The sequence below is a fragment of the Odocoileus virginianus genome, chromosome 1 (genome assembly GCF_023699985.2).
Source record: "Odocoileus virginianus isolate 20LAN1187 ecotype Illinois chromosome 1, Ovbor_1.2, whole genome shotgun sequence".
NCBI lineage: Eukaryota > Metazoa > Chordata > Mammalia > Artiodactyla > Cervidae > Odocoileus > Odocoileus virginianus.
The window spans coordinates 55,399,599-55,418,647 of NC_069674.1; the positions used below are offsets into that span (position 1 = coordinate 55,399,599).

At 43.2% G+C, this 19,049-nt stretch overlaps 2 protein-coding genes across 4 annotated transcripts in view; one reads left to right on the forward strand and one right to left on the reverse strand.

Moving 5' to 3' along the window:
* Nucleotides 1-404: 404 nt before the first annotated feature.
* Nucleotides 405-19,049, reverse strand: part of AOAH (acyloxyacyl hydrolase) — a 178,368-nt gene continuing 159,723 nt past the window's right edge. For all 3 annotated transcript variants that reach the window (XM_070468474.1, XM_020902451.2, XM_020902437.2), the window contains 2 exons: nucleotides 13,377-13,453; nucleotides 405-754 (listed from right to left, as the gene is read on the reverse strand). In XM_070468474.1, coding sequence (XP_070324575.1) covers nucleotides 626-754; nucleotides 13,377-13,453 — 206 coding nt within the window. In that variant the 3' untranslated portion in view covers nucleotides 405-625. The remainder of the gene's footprint in view (nucleotides 755-13,376; nucleotides 13,454-19,049) is intronic.
* The window catches only part of LOC110151469 (small ribosomal subunit protein eS7-like), a 187,461-nt gene continuing 186,050 nt past the window's right edge, over nucleotides 17,639-19,049 (forward strand). Inside the window, exon 1 of the mRNA XM_070468475.1 lies at nucleotides 17,639-18,066. Coding sequence (XP_070324576.1) covers nucleotides 17,973-18,066 — 94 coding nt within the window. The 5' untranslated portion in view covers nucleotides 17,639-17,972. The remainder of the gene's footprint in view (nucleotides 18,067-19,049) is intronic.

Below are 19,049 nucleotides of genomic sequence, written 5' to 3' on the forward strand. Positions count from 1 at the left end.
TTATTATAGGAAGAGGCGATCAGATTATATAGCCAAAGAATGTAAGAAAATCTTTTAAATAAAGAAAAGTTGTCATTTTTCCCCTAGACTTTGAGGAGCTTATATTTGTTAACTTCTAAAAATTTGTAATTTGTTGTGATTTCTTCTCTCATTCTAAATAAGTATTCAAGTTTTACCTAATTTTGTGCCTGTAGTTTCATGTTCTGGTGTGAGAGGCCTTGGCAGCCAGCCAGCAGCCTTCCTGGGAAGAGCCATCTTTAAGGAGTCAGCCACAGAAGGAGGGTCACTTCCTGACATACCAAGACCCTGGGTAAGTTGCTGAACGTCACTCAAGCTGAGTTCTTATTTATTTTTTAGAACAACTAGCTGCTCAAGGGCACAGACAGATACTCTGTCACTCGGAATGGCACCCAAAGCACTTTATTCAAGGTCACTTGAGGGCTACAGGGGCACTGATCCTGGAAGCACAGAGTCACACCATTATTTAGATGAGCTCTCAAATGAGAGAAAAACAAGATCCTGCTATAGAGGGTCCTGTGAGTTTGTGACAAGCAGCCCCTATAACCATTTGTTGAATGAGTTTACCCAAGTTGCTGCCTCCCCAGAAGCACATGTCCTTGGGGCCTCAGTGCCCCCCTTGGTCTCCAAACACCTGCTCAATCTGGGGATTGAATGGATTCTCCTTTCCCAGGACGTGGGGCCACTGGCGCTGCATCTTCTCCCAGAAGAGATCTGCAAACAGCTGTGAAGCCACCTGCAAGCCAGAACCCAAAGGAAAAGTAAAAGGGGGATTATACCAAAGTAAAGAACTTATCGGCAAGATTTACTCTATTCTTTGAGTGGTGAGCAGACCTTAGGCTGGCTCCCAAGGATTCCTACTTTTGGGTCTTTGTATGACCCCCTTCCTTTGATGTGGGTGGAACCTATCACCTGGTTCTAAGCAACAGAGCACAGTAAAGGATGTCCTTTCAGTGACTGTGCTGTGTTATCTACGACTCTGCTTTGCTGGCAGACTTGCTCTGGAGACCTCCTCGCTGGGCCGATGAAGTTAGGAGCCATGTTGGGAAGCCACATGGCAGAAAACCGAGGGTGGCCTCGAGTTCACATCTAGTAAGAAGTTGGGTCTTCAGTCCCACAGCCACAAGGAAATAAATTCTGCCAACAATCCAAGTGGGTATGGAATCAAATCTTTCCCAGTTGAGTCTCCAAGTGAGAATGTAGATGTTTGTGAAATCCTAAGCAGGGAGCCCAGTGAAACTGTGCCAGCACTTCTGACCCACAGAAACTGAACCAGGTGTGTATTGTTGTAAGCTGCTACCTTTGTGGAAATTTGTTATTTGGTAATAGACAGCAAATACACTTTCTCAGAAAGCCATTTATGCACTTACCTGTCGACAGCTAACACTTACTACAGGCTTACTACAGGCCTTCCTCCAAGGAACTCCCTCTAGTGAGGGACTGAGACATGCAGAATGATGCTACCAAAGCCACAGGGAGGGCTGTGAGGGGTACTCACACCTGGAAGGGGAAGAGGTGGCAACTCTGCTGGGTGGGAGGAAAGGATAGGTCCTCTCTGAAGAGTGTGATGGCTGAGTTGAATTTTCAAGGAGGAATTCACCAGATGGATCAAGGGGGACGTAGTATACATGATGGAGGATGCAGCACACACAAAAGCTCAGAGGCACAGAAGAGAACGGTCCTTGGGTGGGGACCCAGGGGTGCCTGGCACATGGGGCTGAATGGGTCCCCTGGCAGGGCTGTGGGCATAAAGAGTGTGGCTGGAGTGCCAGGATGAGGAATGTACAGGCTTAATTCACAGGTCTGTCCCCGGCTCTTCCAGCCCAATGCCCACTCCCTGGTTCCATTGTTGTATGTCCCTTTATTCACAATGTCACCACGATCCATTCTTGGTGTTCAGTCCTCTGGCTTGTCATTAACATGTCTTTGATGAGGAGTCTTTCTCTGCAGATAATGCCTTCATTTAGCAAATGGGGCTTGGACAAGCCTTCAGGCCCCAGATGGCTACATCTCCCTGGGGTTGGGTGGGGGGAGGGTGGTTAAAGCTGAATGAATAGAGGAATGTGATTGCTGAAGGCTTCAGAGGGGAACATATTGTTCAGAGCGGATGCTCAGTGATGTCCCTGACTTATTCAGAAGCACATGGACATTGTCTTCAGAGGGCACATCCTGTTCATCTTGCCAGTAAGCAGTGCTGCCAGCTCCCTGTGGATGTGGGCAGCCTTCTTCTACTCTGTGGGCTGAAATTCTCTCGTTTGCAAAATGAGTGAATGATCTAATGACTTATCTGGGTCTAAATTGTGTGTAAGATTTTAGCACTTAGAAAAAAACTAGAACTGGTTGAGTCGATGTATTAAATATCTTTGGTATTTTAATACATTCTGAGCCTTCTGAGGTAGATCCCAAATTCCATGCATGCACCAATGTAATCTTGATTACATCTGTGTGGTGTCTAACACACACACACCCCACCTGCCACTCCCACATACAACATGAATCAGACACACACACACACACACACACACACACACACACACACACACTCAGACCTAAAGAGGCGGTCAGGCCAGCAGGTTTACTGAAAGACCTGATCATCTCTCACACACTAAAGCAGTCAGTGTGTTTTCAAAAGAGATGACTGGTTTCAGACTTTTTTCTGCCACTTCTCAACAGAGTAGCCTCCTTCTAGGTCTGTGGAAAAAGACGGGTTCTTATTTTTTGGTTTTTACATTTTACCTTGATATACCTAAGCAGTCTTCCTAATAATTATGTGGTACCAAGGTACTTGTGGTCATTTATTTCCCAGCCTGAATTAATAGGGGAGGAGATGGGGATGAGGGCAAGTGGAGGAAAGTTAAAAGGAAAGAGCTCAGATGTGAGTATGGGTAGCTGTTTGGTTTGAAAGCGATTAGTTGGCTTCACTCTAATGGAGATTAAAATATTCATGAGTGTCCACTGCTGATATTTTGGATCTAAAATGAAAGTGGCATCATTATTACTAAACTAGACACTTGTGATAAAATGACCCACTATAATTATTCATTTGTCTGAGAAACGTGTACTGAGCACCTACTATGAGCTTCTTAAAATCAACCTTCTCTGGTAACTCCCATGATGCACTGCTCAGGACAAGGCTCAGCTATCCTCATTACCCTGGATGAGCTGGTCCTTGAACACAAATATCTTTTGTGCTTCCCTATTCACAATTTAAAATGTTAATGCAACACCTATTCAGCTGAGAAAAAATTTAAAAGACAGTTAAGCAAAAAGAAAAACAGGATACAATGCATCTTAATTGAATAGAGAGTCACTGTTAGCATTAAGCCTTTCTGAGCCACACACACATGCGCACACACACATACATACATTGAATCCCTCTGTAAATATTTTATAATCTTCTCTTTTTGAGGAATAATTTATACACAATAAAATTAACTCTTTTTGGTAAACAGTTCCATGAGTGTTGACAAATGCATTCAGTTGAGTAATCATCCCACCAATCTTTAATCTGCTTTTATTAATTTGTTCTATATTACAAACATATTTGCATGTCACTGAAAGTGGATCTCTATCGTTTTTATTCATGGCACTATATTCCATCAGATAGATGTAAACTAATTTATTTCACCGATAGAGATTTTTGCCATACTTCTCCCTAACATCTGTCCTCAGGACAGGGGTAGAGATGGTTTCCTGCTGTCAGTGTGTACAGCATCTGCAGCCCAGGGTGGGTTGACAGGCTGCCTCATTCACTAACCCCGCTAGACACGTGCGTGGAATGAAACCAGCAGAAAGCTAGGGGACGTAGGGTCCTGGGTGAGTGGAATATCGTGGTGAGCAGGGTCAGGCTCTTCCTGTCTCTTCCTTGGCAGTGACTCAGCTGCCTGTGCTCTCGCAGGGCCCCGGCTGCGGAGTCCAGATGGTTGCCACAAGGGCGGTGCTGCTTTGGTCCAGGCGCCACTCAGTGCTAGCAGTGTGGCCCTTACTCTGGGTAAGTCCCTATCAGATGGGCACTGGTGCTGGTCTGCAGGCACCCCTGCAGCCCCAGTGCTTACGTGGGGCACTGGCACCCACTCATCTGCCTGCTGCAGAAGCCCTCATGGTGGCAAAACCATGTGATGGCTGTTGGCCCACTGCAAAGTTTCCTCTTTGAAACTCTCACAGAAGGGGTGACCAGGCAGGGTAACTTAACCTCCCATTGTTTTATGTATTTAGGTGAGCAGCTTTTCCAGTTTTTACTTGCAGCCTTTGCTTTCCCTAGGATTCGGGCATGTGTCCATGGAAAGGGGAGTTGGAGGGTGGGGACTTGGTGCTGTTCCTTGATTCAGTCCTTGGTGACAGCCATCATGTGGTTTTTAGAATTGCTCTCCCTCCTGATGACAATTTAAAATTGAGCCACGCTTCTTTGCCTAACCATATTTGTACTTATGATGAGTTCTTCCGCAGGCAGTATGGGTCCTCCAGGCAAATACAACATGCCAGTTTCAGCCTACATGCTCATGATCTGCTCACATATGCAGACATGATAGAAGCCAAGCAGTGCTCATAGCTGGACATCATCTGAGATTTCTCCACACTCCCACTTCAGATCAGAAGATATTTGTATATACTTTGTTACAAAAATGGAACTCTTTAGTAAGACAGCCATTAAAAACAAACCCTAAACAGTAACTACCTTGTAATATATATTTATATTTAATTAATTTATTTTTTAATTGAAGGATAATTGCTTTACAGAATTTTGTTGTTTCCTTTTTGTAATATTTTTAAAGAATAAATGCAATTCGGAGCAAGATTATATAGACTTCACCAACGATTTATGACCAACCTTGTAAATTGCTAAATTTAACACTGGGGTTCTACCAGACCAAAGTGAAAAATCTCTGAATTTATTTTTTCTGCAGGAAGAACACATCCAGTCTATCTTGGTAAGATTGATTTTAAACGCCTGCAGGGAAGCCCTCACCACAGGGAAGGCATGGTTTTATTTCTCTGGCCTCTTAATCTGTTCAGAAACACAATCTGTTGGACCTGGTTGCTTTTGTTCCCAATTAATTTTAAATTTGTAAGCTTACAATGTGATAGTGGTATGAGCTGTATTTTAAAACATTTAAGGAAAAACGTAAGTTTCTAGCTCCAGCCTGTCCGAGCTGATTTAGTGTGTGACCACTCAGACCACTGCTCCCAGGTGGTGTATAAAGCAAACTGAACAAACATGGTCCCTGATACATGGATGACCAGCCTAAATGACTGCTATCTGAGGGCTTCCTGGCCCAGAGGCCCTTCCTCTTCTCTCTCCCCACTGCCAGGAGAGCTGCCTTCTTTGGGGGACTCCACAAGTCTGCCATGGACCTGGGGTCCCAGGGACTTAGGTGTTGAGACAAATGAAGATCTAGAGGCTATTAAACTGATTTAAAGCCAACCTACTGATTATATATATAGACGTTTGCTTCCAGCAGTGTAAACACATCAGGGCTCAAGAAAGAAGAGGGAGTTGATGTCATGGAAGATTCACTGCCTGCAGGGAGAGTTTGAAGAGGTTGGTTTGAGTTGCTCCATGCATGATGAGAGCAGATGAGGCTATTTTGCAGAGAGCTTTGTTGGATGGAGTTTCTAAAGGGAGGAGATGTCAGGAATGTTTAACTAGAGAGTCTCAGCATAGTCAAGGAAACTGGACCTGATATGTTTGTGATTCTTTCCACGTTTCCTGTTTACTATTGTCTGATTTTAGACTCAGAGATGTTTTAAGTGCCTTTTCAGATATTTAACTTTGCAAAGATTTTAAAAGGTGGACGTTTGAACAGATAGAATTGCTGCACCTTCCACAGACCACATATCTGGGTCTTGGGTCTTTACCATGATGTTTCTTTTCTAGGACAAACTTTCTTTGCATTTTGTCAGCAGTTTGACAGCTATTCCCAACTCTCTACTACATCAGCTGTCTCCATAGGCATCTAGTGATCTCCCGGGTCTTCTTGCCAGTGGGTCCTGCTGGGAGAGCCAATAGTTTCTGCTTCATGGCAGTCACACCTGTGTAATCCCTCTCCTTGGAGTGTGGTGGGACATGACACTTGCTTTTAACTTCTAGGATATGGCAAAGGTGATGGAATGCTACTCTGAGATTAGGTTGTGTACCATTGTGACTTATGTCTTGCTGGCAGATACTCTCTGTTGCTGTTTTGTACTCACTGTGAAACAGATCACTCAGGTGGCCTCTGAGCAGCAGCCAACTAGGAAATAGCAACATTTTAGTTCCATAAGCCTCAAGGAACTAAAGTCTGCATGTGAACTTGGAGGCAGATCCAAGTTAAGCTTTCAAATGACACCCAGCCCTGGCAGACACCTTGATGGCAGCCTGGGAGACAGTGGAGCAGGACTCCCAGTTAACCCACATTGCCTGGATTCCTGGCCACAGACACTGTCAGATAAGTAATGTGCATGGTTTAAAAATCATTTGGTATGTGACAGTAGACAACTAAAACACCTTCTGAATCTTAATCCTGTTTGATCTTTATTTTTCTTCATAATTTGATCCCTTGGGCCAACCTCATCCCTGCCAGTGTCTCTAACTCTCAACTAGAAGCAAGTGATTCCCAAACCTGTGTCTCCAGGCCAGACCCCTCTCCTGAGATCAGAACTCATAAACTTGATCTAGTGACTGGATATAGTGCAGATACCCCAAATTTAGAATGTTCCAATCTTCTCCTGACAAAATGTGGTCCACTGGAGAAGGGAATGGCAAACCACTTCAGTATTCTTCCATTGAGAACCCCATGAACAGAATGAAAAGGCAAAAAGGTAGGACACTGAAAGATGAACTCCCGAGGTGGGTAGGTGCCTAATATGCTACTGAAGACCAGTGGAGAAATAACTCCAGAAAGAATGAAGGGATGGAGCCAAAGCAAAAACAACACCCAGTTGTGGATGGGACTGGTGATAGAAGCAAGGTCTGATGCTGTAAAGAGCAATATTGCATAGGAACCTGGAATGTTAGGTCCATGAATCAAGGCAAATTGGAAGTGGTCAAGCAGGAGATGACAAGAGTAAACATTGACATTCTAGGAATCAGCAAACTAAAATGGACTGGAATGGGTGAATTTAACTCAGGTGATCATTATATCTACTGCTGTGGGCAGGAATCCCTTAGAAGAAATGGAGTAGCCATCCTAGTCAACAAAAGAGTCTGAAATGCAGTACTTGGATGCAATCTCAAAAACGACAGAATGATCTCTGTTCGTTTCTAAGGCAAACTATTCAATATCATGGTAATCCAACTCTATGCCCTGGCCAGTAACACTAAAGAAGTTGAAGTTGAATGGTTCTCTGAAGACTTATAAGACCTTCTAGAACTAACACCCAAAAAAGATGTCCTTTTCATTATAGGGGACTGGAATGCAAAAGTAGGAAGTCAAGAAACACCTGAAGTAACAGGCGAATTTGGCCTTGGAGTACAGAAAGAAGCAGAGCAAAGGCTAATAGAGTCTTGCCAAGAGAATGCACTGGTCATAGCAAACACCCCCTTTCAACAACATAAGAGAAGACTCTACACATGGACATCACCAGATGGCCAACACCGAAATCAGATTGATTATATTCTTTGCAGCCGAAGATGGAGACACTCTATACAGTCAGCCAAAACATGACCGGGAGCTGACTGTGGCTCAGATCATGAACTCCTTATTGCCAATTTCAGACTTAAATTGAAGAAAGTGGGGAAAACCTCTAGACCATTCAGGTACGATCTAAATCAAATCCTTTATGATTATACAGTGGATATGAGAAAAATAGATTTAAGGGACTAGATCTGATAGACAGAGTGCCTGATGAACTATGGATGGAGGTTTGTGATATTGTGCAGGAGACAGGGATCAAGACCATCCCCAAGAAAAAGAAATGCAAAAAAGGCAAAATGGCTGTCTGAGAGGGCCTTACAAATAGCTGTGAAAAGAAGAGAAGTGAAAAGCAAAGGAGAAAAGGAAAGATACACCCATTTGAATGCAGAGTTCCAAAGAAAAGCAAGGAGAGATAAGAAAGCCTTCCTCAGCGATCAATGCAAAGAAATAGAGAAAAACAACAGAATGGGAAAGACTAGAGAACCCTTCAAGATAATTAGAAATACCAAGGGAACATTTCATGCAAAGATGGGCTCAATAAAGGAAAGAAATGGCATTGACCTAACAGAAAAGAAGATATTAAGAAGAGGTGACAAGAATACACAGAAGAACTGCACAAAAAAGATCTTCATGACCCAGATAATCATGATGGTGTGATCACTCACACTCACCTAGAGCCAGACATCCTGGAATGTGAAGTCAAGTGGGCCTTAGGAAGCATCACTATGAACAAAGCTAGTGGAGGTGATGGAATTCCAGTTGCACTATTTCAAATCCTAAAAGATGATGCTGTGAAAGTGCTGCACTCAATATGCCAGTAAATTTGGAAAACTCAGCAGTGGCCACAGGACTGGAAAAGGTCAGTTTTCATTCCAATCCCAAAGAAAGGCAATGCTAAGGAATGCTTTAACTGACGCATAATTGCACTCATCTCACACGCTAGTAAAGTAATGCTCAAAATTCTCCAAGCCAGGCTTCAGCAATATGTGAACCATGAACTTCCGGATGTTCAAACTGGCTTTAGAGAAGGCAGAGGAACCAGAGTCAAATTGCCAACATCCGCTGGATCATCAAAAAAGCAAGAGAGTTCCAGAAAAAAGTCTATTTCTGCTTTATTGACTATGTCAAAGCCTTTGACTGTGTGGATCACAATAAACTGTGGACAATTCTGAAAGAGATGGGAATACCAGACCACCTGACCTGCCTCTTGAGAAACCAGTACGCAGGTCGAAAAGCAACAGTTAGAACTGGACATGGAACAACAGACTGGTTCCAAATAGGAAAAGGAGTATGTCAAGGCTGTATATTGTCACCCTGCTTATTTAACTTATATGCAGAGTACATCATGAGAAACACAGGGCTGGATGAAGCACAAGCTGGAATCAAAATTGCCGGGAGAAATATCAACTACCTCAGATATGCAGATGACACCACCCTTATGGCAGAAAGTGAAGAGGAATTAAAAAGCCTCTTGATGAAAGTGAAAGAGGAGAGTGAAACAGTTGGTGTAAGTCTCAACATTCAGAAAACTAAGATCATGGCATCTCGTCCCATCACCTCATGGGAAATAGATGGGGAGACAGTGGAAACAGTGTCAGACTTTATTTTGGGGGGCTCCAAAATCACTGCAGATGGTGACTGCAGCCATGAAATTAAAAGATGCTTACTCCTTGGAAGGAAGGTTATGATCAACCTAGATAGCATATTAAAAAGCAGAGACATTACTTTGTCAACAAAGGTCCATCTGGTTAAGGCTATGGTTTTTCCAGTAGTCATGTATGGATGTGAGAGTTGGACTATAAAGAAAGCTGAGTGCTGAAGAACTGATGTTTTTGAACTGTGGTGTTGGAGAAGACTCTTGAGAGTCTCTTGGACTGCAAGGAGATCCAACTAGTCCACCCTAAAGGAGATCAGTCCTGGGTATTCATTGGAAGGACTGATGCTGAAGCTGAAACTCCAAAACTTTGGCCACCTCATGCTAAGAGTTGACTCATTGGAAAAGACCCTGATGCTGGGACAGCTTGAGGGCAGGAGGAGAAGGGGATGACAGAGGAAGAGATGGTTGGATGGCATCACCAACTCAATGGACATGAGTTTGGTGATAAACTGGGAGGCCTGGCTGCTGTGGTCCATGTAATCACAAAGAGTTGGACACGACTGAGCAACTGAACTGAATCTTTTCCTTTTTCTGAGTTCCTTGACTTGGTATTTTCACGTCTTTTCATCCAGGTGTCCAATTCTGTGAGTCATCTCCTTCCTACCCACCAAATCCATTCAATTAGCAGGTGTGGCATTATACTCTTCTAGTCCCATTACCCCCTTAAAATGAAGATGGTATTTCTTAAAATTCTGTTCTACATTTTGGGAATGAGATAAAAAAAGAAAGTGATTGTTAGTATATCAGGATTTTTTTATACTTGCTTACTGTCACTTAGATGGTGAATACAATCTGGCTCAAAAATTAATATCTATCATAAATTTGAACTTTTCAACAAAATCCATGTTTATACTTAATTACACTTGTCTCTGAGAAAATTGGAACAGTTGGATCAATAGTGATTATACACTGTCCCCCTCTGCTTCTCCAGCAGGGTTTTAGAAAGAAATAGGCCAATAAAATAAAGCCTGCTCCCCTCTTGGCGGGAGGGGCCAGTATCAACTGTTTAGCTCAGATGTACAGGAGCTGGTGAGGCGGCACTTGATAAAGATTCGAGTCTACTCTTTTGGTTGGTATTATGTCTGTGCCATAAACATGAGGTCCTGTGACTCAGCCTTGACCAACTAGCTCTTTCAAGATGGAAAAGGGGTGGACTCCCATAGCTTCCCCATGGTCTAGAAGAATCCATTAACATGGTTTCTGCTATAGGGCATGCCATTGGGAGGAGAGTATATAGGGACATTCGGAGGCTCTGTTGAAGGCTTCAAGCCACAACCCTGTCCTGATGCTGCTCACATCTGTATCTAGAACTCAGATCCCTTCCTGAGCTTGCTGCAGAGACATCCTATAGGATCTTTAAATGCAACTTTTACTAACACCTCCTCAAACCACCCTATCCCCCTAAAGGTGTTCTTGATCTCAGCTGGCAATGGAATCATCTATCCAATTTCCCAGTTCTTAGCATCTCTTTCTCTTTCACCTTCACATCCAATAAACAACCATGTTCTGTTGATTTAACTGTCTGAATCACTCCAATAGAGGCTTTCTCTCTCCCACTCTCACTACCTCTGTTCAGGCCACCACACTCTCCCACACAAAGTGTACTCCAAACAGGTCTCCTTCCCTCTGGACCAAATCATTCTCCATGCTGCCACCTCAGGTATCTTTTTAGAGCACAAACTGAAAGAAGTAAAAGTGTTAGTCGCTTAGTTGTGTCTGATTCTTTGCGACCGCATGGACTATAGCCCGCCAGGCTCTTCTGTCCATGGGATTCTCCAGGCAAGAATACTGGAGCAGACGGTCATACCCTTCTCCAGGGGATCTTCCAGATCCAGGGACTGAACCCAGGTCTTCCACATTGCAGGCAGATTCTTTACCATTTGAGCCGTGAGGGAAGCCCTAAGTCTGGGTATTTTTCCTTTTTGCTGAAAAAACCTTCAATGGCTCCCCATTCTCCATATCTGAAAGGTCAACTCCCATTCAGACCCTCTGTGATCTGTCCCTAAATCTCTCTCTTGATCCCTCTCTCTCCACTCCACTCTCATGTTCTGTGTCTCACCCACATTGAAGCACTTTTATTTCGTCCAATGTGCTGTGCTTTCTTTGGTATCATGTCCCTGCCCTTGCACTTTCTTTGGCTCAGAACACTTTCTGCAGCCCCTTCCCTCTTCCTGTCACTTGGCAAGTTCATAGTCTTAATTCTGAGTTCCCTCCTCCAAAAGTTTTTTCTCATACCCCTTTGCTCCATCCCATCTCCTATAATGCTCCCTTAGCATCTGTGCTTGCAAATTAGAGGCACTGACTACATTTAATTATCTGTTTACTTCCCAGTCTCCCACTCTATCCTATAATCTCCTTAACCAGCAGGGGTAGTTTCTTGTTCATCCTTGACTTCTCACTGTATCTGATACCGGATAGGCACTTAGTAAACATTCTTGGATGGCAGTTTGCCATCTAGACTGTTCAGCTCAACATACAGGATAACTAGTTAGGCTTTGGGCATATGTCTCCATTATCATCTACTTTATTCATAGCTCTGCCCACTGTGGCCCACTCTATCACCCACTCCCAGCATGTGAACGAATCTCTCAGGAATGACTCAAGATTATAGCACACACTGATTTTCAGCTTTTGACTCTGTTCACAACCATCAGTTATTGGTGAAGCCGTTTGAGTGCAAGAAAGAGCCCCAATTTGACAGAACTTGAACCCTAATGCTATTTTAAGAGTCAGGGACACAATACTCTTTTGATAGATCAGACAGATATGTCCCAAGGGATACAACAAAGCTGTCTTTGACCCTTTTCTTTTTAGTTTGTTCCTCATTACTCCCTATCTGACCATCTCCTCTTGTCCCTGTTCTCTGTAGAATCAGAGGGTAAAATTCTGTGATGTACAAAAAACGATAAGAACTACTACCTCATTACTGCCAGAAAGCAGGTCTCCACATGAACTATTCTAAAACCAAAGACATCACCGGGGGGAGGGGGCAAGCTCTAATATTTAAGCAGCTTCTAGCCAATAATTCTCTTGGATCAACATATCCAAGGGATACACAGGAAACTTAGATATTCTGAAGTGCGTTACTTAGATATTTTTTGTTGTTGCTATTTAACACATGGGCGTTTAACATGCACTTTAAAATTGACCCAGCATCTAAGGGACGCCTCTGTCCATCCATGTGATGATGGAGTGGCACTCTTCCTTTTCTTTTGAGACAACTCTTAGCCCTGCCCATGGGTACCCATGGGACCTAGAACTCGAGGGAAGGAGAACGCGGTTCTCTTCAAGCTTCTGAGGGGATGATCAGGCCTCCTGTGGCCTGACTGACCAAAACGTTAACAAGTAGCAGAGCTACCCACACCCCCACTCCTTTTTCTATTTTTTATATAAAGAGATATTATTAAGAAGTCCAGTATATAGAACAGATAAAAGAGGAACTTCCCTAACTCCAGCCAGGATAATGGACAGAATGAGGACAGGAGGGGACAGCATCCCACCTTCCAGCTCCCCTTGCTCTGTGAAGAGACCAGAGCAGAACTACTTTCCAGAAGTAGTTGGAATCCTAGATGGCAAACAGTTTTTACTGCAGGATATTGCCAAGAGCATTGTTCTCCTCTCATACAATTCTCCTCATTTTCTAGAATGATCTGTAGAAGAAATTTCTCACAGAACTCATTTCCAGGAATCCTTCTGATTTTTTTTTTCTAAATACTTAATTTATTTTTTTTTCATCTTTTGAAGGCCATGACTTATGCCTATCTTTGCATCAGCCCCTTGGAAAGCCTGGAGCTGATTTTGTGGGTCCTTGCAGGCAGTACCTTAGGAACTTCTGGAACAAATTATGAACTGTAAACATTAAGTTAGGAATCCAGGTATTATTTCTATCTTATTTTCCTTTTACTCTGACTTTTACTTTATTCTTTAAAATGAGTATTAATTTAATTTATGTTTATCTTCTATCTTACACATGTATTCACATCACTTCAAACTCTTTCTGGAATAAAACAGGATAAAAATGAACATATGGATGCATTAATTATAATGAAAAAATAAACTTTCAGCAGCCATCACGTGACTGCTCTTACCTCATTAGGGTGAAATCCGTCCACGGGTTCAATGAGCTGCCAGGGCTGCCCACCTCTCTTTTGCCACTTCTTCACAACTGCAGGGCGGACACACACAGAATTAGAGACACGTTTTTCTGAGCAATGGTCAACACCCAGAATAAGGGCTGTGAAGGATGCTCCTCCTGGGCTGCTGTTTACCCAGCCACATCTGACTCTGAGTCATTGTCTCAGGATGAGGGTCTTCTGAACGGAAGTGATCTTTCCATTGTATCATTTTCTCCCTTTAACTCAAGAAGAAAAATGTGTGAGAGTGTTGGATGAATGTAGTTTGTAGAGTAAGGGGGGTGGGATGGAAGGATGAGCTGTAAAATATTCAACAGTAATTTAAGTCCATCTCATTTCTCAGTGACCAGAAGAGAATTTCAGAAACAAGAGGAAACTATTAAGCTAACCTCTCCTTTCATGGGTTGCCATTTCCAGACACTGCCTGCATGTGTCAAGCCATCATCATTAAAACTCACATAGTTCTCAGAAATACAATTACACAAAATGATCTCAACATCTCATGTCGAGGAGAGTTACAGAGAAAACACTATGAGCCTTAAAATGATGAGCAGCAATAAAACTGTTCTTCAACAGGGGTGAAACCCAGGAATGTCAGTTGCCCCAAGGCAACAGCACAGTGAACTCTACATCGTAAAATCATATTGTCAATAAGGATTTCTCAAGGAAATTTCAAATCCCCAGAAAATCTCCAGAGAGAAAACTGTGAGACCTACCGTTACTAGAGTAGCCCACCATGTCCTCACTTCCCTGGTGTCCTGAGAAGGGAGTTGGCACAGCTGTGATTCCCCCAGTTCTTCCCTCCTCGTGTGTATATGTTCAGTTACCCGGTTGTGTCTGACTCTTTGCAACCCCGTGGACTGTAGCCCATCAGGCTCCTTTGTCCATGGGGATTGTCCAGGCAAGAACACTGGAGTGGGTTGCCATTTCCTACTCCATCTTCCCTCCTCACTCTGCAAAAACTCAAGGGCAGGGATCTGTGCCCTCTTGCCCACCCACCTCCCCCCACTGTTTATCTCCCTTTGCCCCAAAGGAAGAATGAAAATTCTATTAGGGGCTCTCACTGGACAAGAGAAGCTGGACTTCCCTGGAGCGGAATCAATACTATGCTGCTTTTGTAATTAGTTCTAATATCACGCCAGGCCATCTATACTTGCGGTCCAATCCCTGTCCCCAGAGGGGCTGCAAATACTGCTGCCCTTCTCAGCACAGGAGACAATTCCTGCTGGTGGTTTGGAGTCTTACACTGGATCACCAGTTCCTGTTGGCTTTTCCCCTGCCTGAATGGCCACCACTGAGCCACCCTCTTATACTTTGTGTTTTACTGGGTTTTTTTGGAGGGTTCTAGAAGAAACAGCTATTGGAAAATGGCCTTTGCATTTGTTGTGAAACTCAATCAAGGACACTGTCCACGGTGTCCTCCACATGTGGTCCCAAGGGAGAGACTGCTTCATGCTGGTAAATGATATATTTCTCTGAAGGAATAGTATATATCTGATCTTCTGATAGGAAGCTTAGAGTTGCAATGATGCTGAAACCACACTAATCCTTAAGAAGACTTATTCTGCTGAGTCAGCTTGCAGACCTCAACAGTTTCTTGCAGTTGGCCACAGGTACGCTGTGAAAGACAGAGCCTTGGGCAAGCTTGCCTGGCTCCAGCTTCAGTCTGCCTGGCTGTTCTGTTTTTCAGGCATGACCTTGGAATCAGATTTTCTGCTTCAGGTTCAATTCTGGCTGCTGCACCTTAACCTCTGGACCTGAAACTGACACACCTGTGGGGCTGCGCTGTCCTGGGTGCATAATGCTGCTCCAGCCCAGCTCTGCTCATCTGGCTTACCTGCTGTGAGTTCCCAGTGTTTGGTTCAGGCTGTTCCTTCTCCTCTTTGATTGACCAGGGGACCATGGACCACTTTCCTACTCATTTTTTTTCAGGGGGGTCCTGCTTTTATGCTTTAGAATTTTACGCTGATTCTCTGAGTCACTGCCAATCTGAACATCCAACCAATTACCCTTAATGGAGCACCAGGCATTTGGAAGCGTTTCTTCAAAGTCAGTGTTACCTATTACTGAGCCCCCTCCATACTTTTTGCTCTTCTGTATGATCGGCCTTATCCCTGTCTTGCAGTCCCAAGAGTTTCTAAAACAAAAAATAATGATGCAGGAAGGTCCAGCCCAGGTTAAGACATCAGCCTCCCGGGTTATCTGTCACAGGAGAGGTGACCTCGCTTCTATGCTACTCGTGTTCTTTCACCTCTCCCAAGTTCTCACTGAACTTTTCAATCCTTTCTCTTGCTTCGCCCTTTATTTTTAGTTTGGTTTCCCTTATGCTGAACAAGTGTGATAAAGAAAAGAAAGAGAGAAAGAATCTTGATCCAGTGTTACATAATTCCCAGTCCGTGTTAGACAATGGGAAGCAAGCCCAGTAAAGACCTCAGAAAGCCTGCTGAGAAGCTGTAGAGTTGGATGAATAAGACATGAGGATTGTTTTAACAAGATGGACAGCAAGGCATGGGTCTGACCTGGACCACTCACACATCCTCTGATCCAGCAGGGGCAGGAAGTTCCTTACAGTATTCTCCGGCTCTCCTTGTTTGCAGAGAAGGTTAATCAACAAATTCAATCTAAACTTGTGCCTTTACTGGCTAAGAGAACATTCAGAAAGGAATTACAGTGATCTAGAAAGCTGGAAAATCCACAGTGGAAAGCAAATTTGAGCCCATAAGTGAAACAAATTTGAGCCTATAAGTTTAAGCCAAAATGGTGTTCTTGGAGAGAAATGTTTACTGAGAGCCCCATATTATAAATACCAGACTTCTTATACCCATGTTTCTCTAGTGTGATTAAGTACTAGTCTTAACCAGGCTTAAAGTTAGTCTAGGCTGTTTCCATTTTGATTTGACTTTTATGTGTATTGAATGAGTGAGTGAGTGAGTGAGTGAAGTCACTCAGTCGTGTCCAACTCTTTGCGACCCCGTGGACTGTAGCCCACCAGGCTCCTCCATCCATGGGATTCTCCAGGCAAGAATTATGTGCATTACTAACTACTAAATGAAAAACTATTTCCCTTAGAGGCAGGGAGAGGTGGTGATGGATATTATACTTCATGGAACAAATTCAGTCATCAGAATTAATGACTGTTTTTAAAATGAAAAGGAATGGTCATTCCTTCTACTCTCTTGGAGGCTTGATCTCATAATGTAGGATTATTTTCTCACATGATATTCTGTCTTTGAGGGTTACCAGTCACTAAATATCTGTAGACATCAGAATTACAACACTTATAGGAAGAGTCAGTAACTCACAGGCAAGAGTTTAAGGTTTCACCTGTGTTATGACCAGACAGAGTTAGATGTGACCCTTTTTAGTTTGTTTATCTCAGGGTGAAATTTTGCTCTTTAGAATAAATACAGTGGTAGACAGTGGTCTCTATTTCTTCCTGACTGATTTTGGCATGGGAAGTCGAAGCAGGGTATTATGGTATATTGGTCAGTTTCCTTCCTACCTGGGACCATAATTAAAAATTGGCATACGAATTTTTTTTTTCTATTTATTTTTATTAGTTGGAGGCTAATTACTTTACATCATTGTAGGCATATGAATTTTAATTTATTCTTTGGAACAGCTGATTTAAAGCTCTTGAATCAGTATGAACGATCTCTTGGGATATGGTACGTAGGGTATTTTCTTTATTGGTAAAGTCAAAACTTTGCTAATGACCAGTTTTTCAGAGATGCAATAGAAATCACAGGAGAAGACTCGTAGAACATTTGCTTGCCCCTTGATGAACAGCAATATTAGCAGATACTTAAAGAGAAATCTGAATTCTGGTCAGATTTCATTGTTATTGGTCATTTTACAAACACACATGGGGGAACCAGGTTTATTCTAATTGAATTGTCTTAGAAGCTGAGGGCAGCTGGTGGAATATTTAAAGTGTCAGTGAAAAAATGGCCTTGTCAGTCAAGTGGCATTTTCCTTTCCCCATTTGGGAGGTGTGGTAGAGATGAAGAAAAAGGACATCACCTGCTCAAGCTGGCATTTCCTGAAGGGAGAAAAAATTACTGCCTCTGTTTAGCTCATAAGCAGTTGGAGGATGAGTCAGCGAGAGACAGAAAAAGTCTTTGAGGTGAGCAATCATCTTTTGGAGCTGGACTTAGGCTGTCAGAGTGGAGAACAGATAGGTCTCATGTCTAGCCTCGAGGGACAGGGACCCTCAGTCATTTGCTCTGTCTCATGGTGTACAATTGTGAATTACATATGAAAGTAACATTTGTGATGCTCAAATGCAGTATAGAAATGAGACCAGAGATTTTCATGTGACTACTGAGACTGCAGATTTAATAAATGACTCTATAGAGTTTCCCAGGAGGTACAGTGGTAAAGAAACTGCTTGCCAAGGCAGGAGACACAAGAGATGCGAGTTTGATCCCTAGATTGGGAAGATTCCCCTGGAGGAGGATATGGCAACCCACTCTGGTATTCTTGTCTGGAAAACTCCATGGACAGAGGAGCCTGGTGGGCTACAGTCCATGGGGTTACAAAGAGTTGGACATGACTAAGTGCGTGTGTTGGAGGCTATCCATGGAGATGGATCTTGGGGTGGATGCGCCCTCTGCCTGCCCTGGAAAAATGCTAAAGTCTCAAGGTAGGCATTCCTTTTGGAGTAATCTAACACTGAGCATAGGCGAAGACGTCACCATAGTTCCTGAAAACTAGATAGAAATTCCAGTTCTTTCAGAAGTGCACATGGTGGCATGTAGCTATTAAATGTGGGATGCTGTATTGGATGTTTCTAGAGGCAGATCCCAGGGTACCATTTCCTCTGTCTCCCCTCTCCCTCCCACTGGGTCTTCTGTAGTGGAGACTAACCTCATATGGAGAAGGCAAAGAAATCCCTGTACCAAAACTGGACCTTCAATATCAGGAAATTAAAAAATTTCAGGAAGTTCCTTAAACTATTGATGAGAATTGACAAACAAGGAGAGATACCTAGGAGGTTTCTCAGAAAGGTTGATGTAGCATGTTCAGCTTAACTGAAACTTTTAAATTGCATTTACTGCTGCTCTGAGGATGAGAATGTGCTGAGGAAAAAAAAAAAAGGATGTGCTAAGGAACTTCTGCTTCCAAGTATGTGGAGTGCTGGTAAGGATGGGGTCTGGGAGGAAGCCATTTTCTCTGTATCTTTCATGAAGAGAAGGACTGTTCTGTTTTGTTAACTATATTCCTGGCACCTGTACAGCACATAGGAGGGCTTAGTAAAAATATGATGATTAAGTGACTAAGTTCTTAATCTTGGAGCATTATCGGAGCCCCACTGATTAGGTTTTAATGTGTGTATGGATCATCTGCGGATTATGTCCAAATGCAGACAGACTCTGATTAGGCAGGTCCTAATTAGGGGTGGGGCCTGGGGCTCTGCATTTATAACCTGGCCACCCTGGTGTATAGATCCTGTTCATTTTGAACTGTGTATTAAGTGGCCAGGGTATGAGAGAATGGTGCTCTTTCCTGGGTGCTGGTTATGTTCCAGGCATGGCATTTAGGAGGATTATACATTATTTCACACAATCATCACAAAGACTTGTTATGTAGATATAGTGTCTCTGTTTCCAGGTCTGGAAAGGAGAA